Here is an 8532-nt window from a genome sequence, read left to right on the forward strand (position 1 = left end):
AGAGAACTTTTAAAAGTGGGTTGTATGGCCTTTCAGAGTTTTGCTCCCAGAATTGCCTTGCTTAAAGCTTTCCCTTAATTACAGACGTGCAGACCAGTGAGGAGCCTGAGTGTTTCTGTGCCCCCTTCATGTTTCCTCTCTCCTCCCTTCCTAAGTTACCACAGAAGCTTACGTGAGGCAGCAGAGGGTCCCCATTAGTACTGTGGTGATAAGAAAAGCAAAAATGGCTGCTGGAGGTACAGAGCTCTTGATGAAATCCCACAGGTAATCCCTGAAGTTGATCGGCGAGGCCCTGTAGTTGTCTGCAGAGAGAGCATAGACATTCACTGAGGAGGGGTCAAGTAAATGATGAAGTAAAGGCTAGACATGTTGGGTCTTTTCTTTAGGAAGTAGGGGAAGAAGTGATTTGACACCAAGGAAAGAGGAAAACAAAAATTTCTGCAGCGTGGTGTCGGGAGGGTTCACCGCTCACCAGCAAGACACTCGCGCAGCATGTGTGTGCAGGTAGGAAGCAGGGGTTTGGGAGCCCTAAGCTGTGGATCAGTGGACCATCAGGTTTATTTCAAATTTCACCTCTTTTGTCAAGTCTTTTCTGACCCCTTCCCCAAAACAATCTTAATTATTTCCTTGCCCTCTGGGAACATTGATCCTGCACCCTGGAAGGTTGCCTGCTATGGCTTTGTCTGCTCATCTAGGAGCTCCTTCATAACAGGGGCTGTTCAACTCCTAATCTGTGTAGTCCAGCAGAGGGCTTGGCACACAGTGGGTAGGTTCATGCTTGTTAAACTAAGTCGAACCAAATCAGAAGAGTTTGCTTTCCGGTGAACATTGTTTTCAAACATGAACTCAGTTTTTCCTGACCTGAGACAGGAATCTTATGTCTTATGTAGGTAGGAACATTGATCCTAACAGTAAACACACCTCTTGAGCGTGGCTTCGATCCTGCTTTGTCTTTTATTCTCAAAGCAGATAAAGGTGAAGGAGAGGAAGCTACCATCTCCAACATGAGGCAAGTCAGAGAGCACAGCAGAAATCCAAGGCTCAGCAGCTTCTGGAGTTCCATGGATTCCACCTTCAGCTGCAGCTGGTGCTCCTAGATCACTCTGTCGAGGGGAGATTTCTTTGTCCCTAGCTCTTTCCCACGGCAGCTTTGTCTGAAAAGTTAGAAAGTGGTGGTTTAGCTGTTATTGCAAAAACCTTCCCACCTGTTGGGAACACAAGGACAATTCACTGACTTACACAGGTGAATACTGAACATGGTCAGTTTCCAAAACAAAATGCATGTCCCCCTCCAAAAAACAAAATAAAATAAAACCTTACTATGCTCTATCAGTTCAGATATTAATACCCGACATTACCTCCTACACTTGATCCCTCTTCAGTCTTACCCAACTCAATTAGTAGAAACTTTTTCAAGTGTTCAGGCCAAAACATGTGGCATCATCTTTGACTCTTCTTTTTCTCTTCTACATCTTTATCCATCAGAAAAATCTACAAATTGTATCCAGAATCCTGCCACTTCACACCACCTCCCCTGCTACCCACCATCATCTCTGACTCCATCAGACTCTTCCACACTGAGCCGGCCACCAAAGAGACCTTGTTAAATTGTAGGTCAGATTATGTCCTAGTTACTTCTCTGGCCTCACAGCCTATTAGCCTCCTGTTGATCATTCTGACTCAGCCTTGTTTCCTCTTGAACAAGCTAGGCATGTTCCTACCTTGGGGATTTTACCACTTGCTATCCCCTCTCCAAGGAATGCTTTTCCCTTCCATGGTCTCCGAATTTATTCTCTCATCTTCTTCAGATGCTCAAATATCACCTTCTCAATGAGGATTTTCCTGAGATCCCTTTATTAAAATTGTACCATTTTCCCACAAACTTCCTAATTGCATTACCTGCTTGATTTTTGCCTCAAAACCTTATCAGACACCACATGTACTCACCAGCAAACTGGTTTCCCTGAGAGCACATTTGGGATTCACACCAATTGGGTATTGGACAGAGGTCGGGGCTGGGTGGAGGGGATGGGTGTATACCTACTTGATGAGTGCGATGCGCACTGCCTGGGGAATGGACACGTTTGAAGTTCTCTCTGGGGGGGATGGGGTGGGGGGATGGGAGGAGTGCACACCTACATGATGAGAGTGATGTGCACTGTCTAGGAAATGGACACAACTAAAGCTCAGACTCGGGGGGATGGGGAGGCATGGGCAATGTATATAGCCTGATCTTTTGTACCCCCTTGATGAGCTGAAAAACAAACAAAAAATAAAAAATAAAAAATAAAAAAAACCATTCTCAGGTCCTCTTCACTAATAATTGATAACTTAATGATAATCTGGGGAAATAATCTCCATAAAGATATCACAGATTAGCAGGTCTAATCAATGCTACTTACTTGACTCCCTGAAAATTTGTGTTTGAACTGGCTAGCTGTGTGAACGTGGTGAAGCTAAATGACCTTTCTGAGTCTCTTTTTCCCTCATCTGTATAAAGGGGATAACATTATTACCTAGCTTATAGGGTTGTTATGAGAGTAAAATGAATATTTGGGAAGCAATTAGAAGCATGTAATATGTACTATATGTGTGTTAAATAAACTGGTTTTATCTTCAAAAAAAAAAAAAAAAAAAAAAAACCTTATCAGAATCTAGCATAATATAGTTTACTTGTTTATTTTATTTTATTATATGTCTCTCCTAATTATAATGCTACACGAGTACAGAGATTTTTGTCTGTTTTGTTCACTGCTGAACAGTAACCTAACACATGCAGGATATTCAGGTACTCAATAATTATTTTTTGAACGAATGATGAATTTTGGCAGATATATTGTTGATTGCATGGCCCAAACATAATAGAAATCTGATGGGTAGCTTTTGGGAAGGCTTTTTGCTGTCTTGATAAAAGAAATGGTGCTACCATTTTCCCTTTGTGCTGCTTTGAACATTACCTGAAGTTGGAGCAAACATCTAGTGACCACGAGGCAATGTCCATGAGGAAAAGGCCAAGAAAATGACACATGTTCTGGCTCAGATATTTTCAAGGCACTAAACTGACACCTGTATCTGTTTACCTCTGGACTGCTTGGTTTGAGAAAAATAAACTTCTATTTGAGCCATTATAATTTGGGATTTCTATTACTTAAGACATTTACAACTGATAAACTCATTTACTGTTTGAGACCCATGTCCAGTGGGAAGCCACTTACCTGAAAATTGGCTTAGCACGAAGGAATCCAAAGCAGCCAGTGAATTAGGCCTCAGTCTTCAGAGTGTAGGTGTCTTCAGAGGAAGCTGGGCAGAGTCTTCCTCTTAGGTTTCTGAAGTTCCAAATAGAATTCCACCCCTCTTTATGATATCATCTACTGCATTTGACCCTCCCCCAGGCTCTATTTGACTGCTAAGCACACATACATCTTTTTCTCTCTATACGTGAACATCTGTGTTGATAGTGAAACTCATCCTCACAGTAGCTGTGCCCTCTTAGGCTTGAAAAATTCTAAGATATTTTATTCACCACATAGTATCTACTACACCTTATAATAGTGTGTATATGAAAATTTAATGGATGATAAAGGTAGCATTTCACATCAGTTGGGGAAAAGAGATTATTTAATATGACGTTGGGATGATTGTCTATTCATTTGGATGCACCAAAATGAGAGCCATTTGCCATAATATGTGAAAAATAAATTCTAGATGGATCAACAAGGAATAAACAAAACCAAAACCATATATTAAATATAAGTGGATATTTTTATAATCTTGAAGTGGAAAAAGCTCCTTTAAGTATGTCATAAAACCCACAGTCATAAATGAAAATGTTGGTAAATTTATGACATAAAATTGTAAAACTTTCCTATAACAAAAGGCTGACGCCATGGCACTCTAGTCCGGGCAACAGAGTGAGACTCTGTCTCAAAAAAACAAACAAACAAACAAAAAAAACAAACCAAACAAAAAACAAAAGAAAAACAAAGCATTGTTAAAAAAGTAAAAGATTAATGATAAATTAAGTAATAAAATTCACAGCATATATGACAGACATTAGATTAGGATTGTTAACATACAAATAACTCTCACAAACTAACTTTTTTTAAAAAAAGTTCTGGGAAGAACTGACAAAAGTGATGTACCAATGAAGGTTTTATGAGAAAACAAAGCCACTAGGAAATATCTAAAATAAGGGACTTTGTAGAGTTCCCCAGTGTCCCCACATTCTTTTTATGTCCTGACTGAAGATCAGAATGCCTTGGCTGCTCTGTGATCCCAGCCAGCTGTGGGTTTTTCCCAGCAGGCTTGAACCCAAACTGGGGCCTTGAACATTCCCAGGCACTGATAAAGGTATCAAGCTTGTTGTCCAAAGTACTGAAAGAAACTGGGCCTGGCCCTGAGCCAACTTCCTTAAACCCTCATGAAAACGCCATACCCTGAACCTCTGGCTGTGGACGTACCTAGGTAGGATCTTCCTTTCTCTTGCTGTCTGCCAAGGATACACTGCAGCCCACTCTGTATGTAAGTTCCCCTAATAAATTCTGTGGACTGATCACCCTGGTGTTTAGTGCTTCTTTCTTTGCAATCCCAACTGGCCCCACTCAGGAGGGTTTGGGGCACTCTCTTATGGGAATTCCCCTGCCACTGCTTTTGAGGTGACTCTAGCCATGGGCATGGCAGAACAAAACAGACCTATTATAAGGATTTGACCTTATGCCCTTGTGAGAATTGTTTAAAGAGTCTATGGGGGGCTGGGTGCGGTGGCTCACGCCTGTAATCCTAGCACTCTGGGAGGCTGAGGCAGGAGGTTTGCTCGAGGTCAGGAGTTCAAGACCAGCCTGAGCAAGAGCGAGACCCCATCTCTACTAAAAATAGAAATAAATTAGCTGTGCAACTAAAAATATACAGAAAAAATTAGCCGGGCATGGTGGCTCATGCCTGTAGTCGCAGCTACTCGGGAGGCTGAGGCAGAAAGATTGCTTGAGCCCAGGAGCTTGAGCTTGCTGTGAGCTAGGCTGATGCCATGGCACTCTAGCCAGGGCAACAGAGTGAGTCTCTATCTCAAAAAAAAAAAAAAAAAAAAAACCAAAACAAAACCAAACCAGAGTCTATGGGAAGCTGGAACCCTAAACACTAAAACATGCACCATTTTTATAATACCTCCAAGCTTTCAACTTTGATGCTGGGGTACTCTGCATGAGAAGGTGATATCCTTCATCAAAGAGCTAAACATGACTTTCCTAGGATTTGGAGGAGCCAAAAGATCCAGCAGGAGTTGAAGGACTTGCAAAGTTGGTTGCTGCCCTGTACCCACAAGATAAGCCAACAGATAGTCACCATGTGAGTAAGCTGCAAATTAGCATCTTGTGCCTACTGGCTTTTCCAGTGTAAAGACAATATGGCTTCTGTATAAGTTATCTGCTGCTGCATGAAAAATTACCCCCAACTTATCAGCTGCAAACAAAAAGCATTCCTTATCTTACAGTTTCTGCAGGTCGGGAATTCTAAAGTGATTTACCTGAGTGGTTCTGGCTGGGCGTCTCTGATGAGGTTGCAATCACACATCAGCTGGGGCTACAGTCATCTGAAGGCTTGACTGTGCTGGAGGAACACACTGGAAGTGGTTCCAAGTGGTGCACTGAGATGGGTGTTGCTAGGATGAACAAAAGTCCCAGCTTGCCTGGTACTCAGGGCTGGCTTCATGGGAATTCAATGTGTGCAGTTACACAGAGCTTGATTTAATGCTCAGATGTCATTTTCTTGAAATTCTTAATAATTTTATCTTTGAACTTGTGTTTTGTAAGTGAAGTTTGCTGGAACAATGGAGCATGCACATGAACGGAGTAAATAAATGCAACCTATAGCCCCCCTCCATCCTTTGTCACTCTATTTGTACATAGTGTTTGTGATGCCCATGAGTACAAAATTCCAGCAGACCCATGGTGCATGGAGGTTCAGTGAGACCCAAAGGGAGTATAAGAATGTTAAATCTGGGCTGGACGAGGTGGCTCACACCTGTAGTCCTAGCATTCTGGGAGGCCGAGGCGAGTAGATCATTTGAGCTCAGGAGTTCGAGACCAGCCTGAGCAAGAGTGACACCCCGTCTCTACTAAAAACATAGAAAGAAATTATCTGAACAACTAAAAATATATAGAAAAAATTAGCCGGGCATGGTGGCACATGCCTGCTGTCCCAGCTATTTGGGAGGCTGAGGCAGGAGGATCGCTTGAGCCCAGGAGTTGGAGGTTGCTGTGAGCTAGGCTGACGCCACGACACTCACTCTAGCCTGGGCAACAAAGTGAGACTCTGCTTCAAAAAAAAAAAAAAAAAAAAAAGAAGACTGTTAAATCTGTGACAGAGTAAATGGGGGGCAGCCCAGGAGGCCATTTTCCCTTTGAACCAGAAAGAAGGCATTCTGAGAAACACAAATAACCAAAGAATCTTATCATTTCCTTTCTTATTCCTGTTACTTCCTTGTATTAGCCACCATGCCCTGCCTCCCTGTGGCTTGTTTTGCAGAAATGGAAAAGTTATTCTTAAAATCCATATGGTATAGGGCCAGGTGCGGTGGCTCACACATGTAGCCCTAGCACTCTGGGAGGCTGAGGCGGGAGGATCGCTTGAGCTCAGGAGTTCGAGACCAGCCTGAGCAAGAGTGAGACCCTGACTCTACTAAAAATAGAAAAAATTAGCCTGGCGTGGTGGTGGTGGCGGCTGTAGTCCCAGGTACCTGGGAGGCTGAGGCAGGAGGATTGCTTGAGCTCAGGGGTTTGAGCTTGCTGCAAGCTAGGCTGACGCTGCAGCACTCTGGCCCAGGCGACAGAGTGAGACTGTCTAAAAAAAAAAAAAAAAAAAAAAAGGAAGTATTGACAAATACTACAACAGTGCTGAAACTTGAAAACATTACGCTAAGTGAAGGAAGTCAGATGCAAAAGGCCACATATTGTATGATTCTATTTATATGAAACGTCCAGAATAGGCAAATCCATAGAGACTGGAAAGCATAGTAATGGTTGCCAGGGGTTGAAGGGAGGGAAAATAGGGAGTGACTGCTTAATGGGTATGGGGTTTCTTTTAAAGGTGATGGAAATATTATGAAACTAGATAGAGGTGATGACTGCACAACATTGTGAATGCACTAAAAGCCACTGAATTACACACTTAAAATTGTTAAAATGGAAAAATGTCTAAAGCAATTAAATATCTTTACCTCTCTTCCAAACCACAAGGATCTTAACACTTGAATGTTGATCATCACCTCCTGGCTTTTATGTTGTTTTTGTATATACTCAGGCTTTATTTTTATCACCACAAGACATTAGAGAAATACTGATAAAAAGAAGTTGTTGACATATGTTTCTGGCAGTGTTATGTTAGTCATTACCCTTTGATTAAATAGCTAAGGAAGAAGTTAGAAAATATTTTATAGCCAGTTAGTAAACATTAAAGTTGAATTTGTTATAGTCTGTATCTTGTCATTATAAAGTTGGGTTTCTATATAGTATATTTACTAAAAAAATACAAAGCTTTTATATAACATTGATGGATAGAGTTGTTTTAATATATATCTTCCACAAGGTCATTGACTTGTAAGTTTGAGATTATATTTGATAAAATGTTTGTGACAGAAAATTTTATTTGTTCACTTAAAGTTACAAAGTATATTTGTCCTTGGAGGTTGGATTTGCTTACCAATCTTCCAATAAATAATTTGTTGTGATCTCAGTGATCTTGTAAATAACCTGATCAGCATTATAAAATGCTATAGAATTTCTGGGGTTAGCAATGGTATGTTTTCCTGCTTGACTAAGTTTATGCCAGTAAAAGATGCACAATCTCATTCGTCTACGTTATGCCTGCCAGGTTATGTTTTGTTTTGGTCTTTCTTTAATTTTGCCTTGTACTAAGGGACTCTGTTTGATCTGAAGATTGAAATTTGTTTTTCTTACTATTCTCATTTCATTTCAAATAAGTTTTCTCCTATTGTTTTATTTTATCACACCCACTCTGACCTTTCCTTCAGGAACTTTCCATTTAAAAAAAATTGTGGTAAGAACACTTAAAATGAGATCTACTCTCTTGGCAAAATTATAAGTGCATAATATAGTATTGTTATTAATGACTATAGGCACAATGTTGTACATTAGATCTGTAGAATTTATTCATCTTGCATAATTGAAACTTTATGCCCATTGAACAGCAACTCCCTATTTCTTCTCAGTCTTTCTCTCTCTCTATATATATAAGTTCTCCGAGATTAAGACTTCATTTCTTATTTCTTTTATTTTATTTGGCCTCTCATGAATTGTATTATATTTATCCTGAGTTCAATTTAATCTGGTTTTCTAACTCACTAATTTACTTTTCTAAAGTGTCTATTCTGCTATTCAGTGCCTCCATTTGTTTTTAAAATATCATTGTTCACATTTTTCGTTCCAGTGTAAAGACACAATTCTCAGAGGAATTTGTTTGTATGTGTCAATGTTTTATTTAACTCATTACTGAGAAAACCAGCAGGAGGACAAAAGATCT

General features: G+C 40.5%; 1 protein-coding gene across 1 annotated transcript; it reads right to left on the reverse strand.

Annotated features, from left to right (window-relative positions):
- Nucleotides 1-168: 168 nt before the first annotated feature.
- On the reverse strand, nt 169-1063 carry SMIM9 (small integral membrane protein 9). Its single transcript, XM_069464150.1, has 2 exons — nt 922-1063; nt 169-302 (listed from the first exon to the last, which is right to left on the reverse strand). Exons 1-2 carry the CDS (start codon nt 1061-1063, stop codon nt 169-171), a joined length of 276 nt encoding a protein of 91 aa, XP_069320251.1.
- Nucleotides 1064-8532: the final 7469 nt, after the last annotated feature.

Source organism: Eulemur rufifrons, chromosome 30 (assembly GCF_041146395.1).
Source record: "Eulemur rufifrons isolate Redbay chromosome 30, OSU_ERuf_1, whole genome shotgun sequence".
Lineage (NCBI taxonomy): Eukaryota > Metazoa > Chordata > Mammalia > Primates > Lemuridae > Eulemur > Eulemur rufifrons.

Coding starts and splice junctions, on each gene's coding strand:
- SMIM9 (XM_069464150.1), bottom strand. CDS start 1,063: ATGGAACTCCAGAAGCTGCTGAGCCTTGGATTTCTGCTGTGCTCTCTG. Junction 303..921: donor ATCGAAGCCACGCTCAAGAG/GTGTGTTTACTG, acceptor CTCTCTCTGCAG/ACAACTACAGGGCCTCGCCG.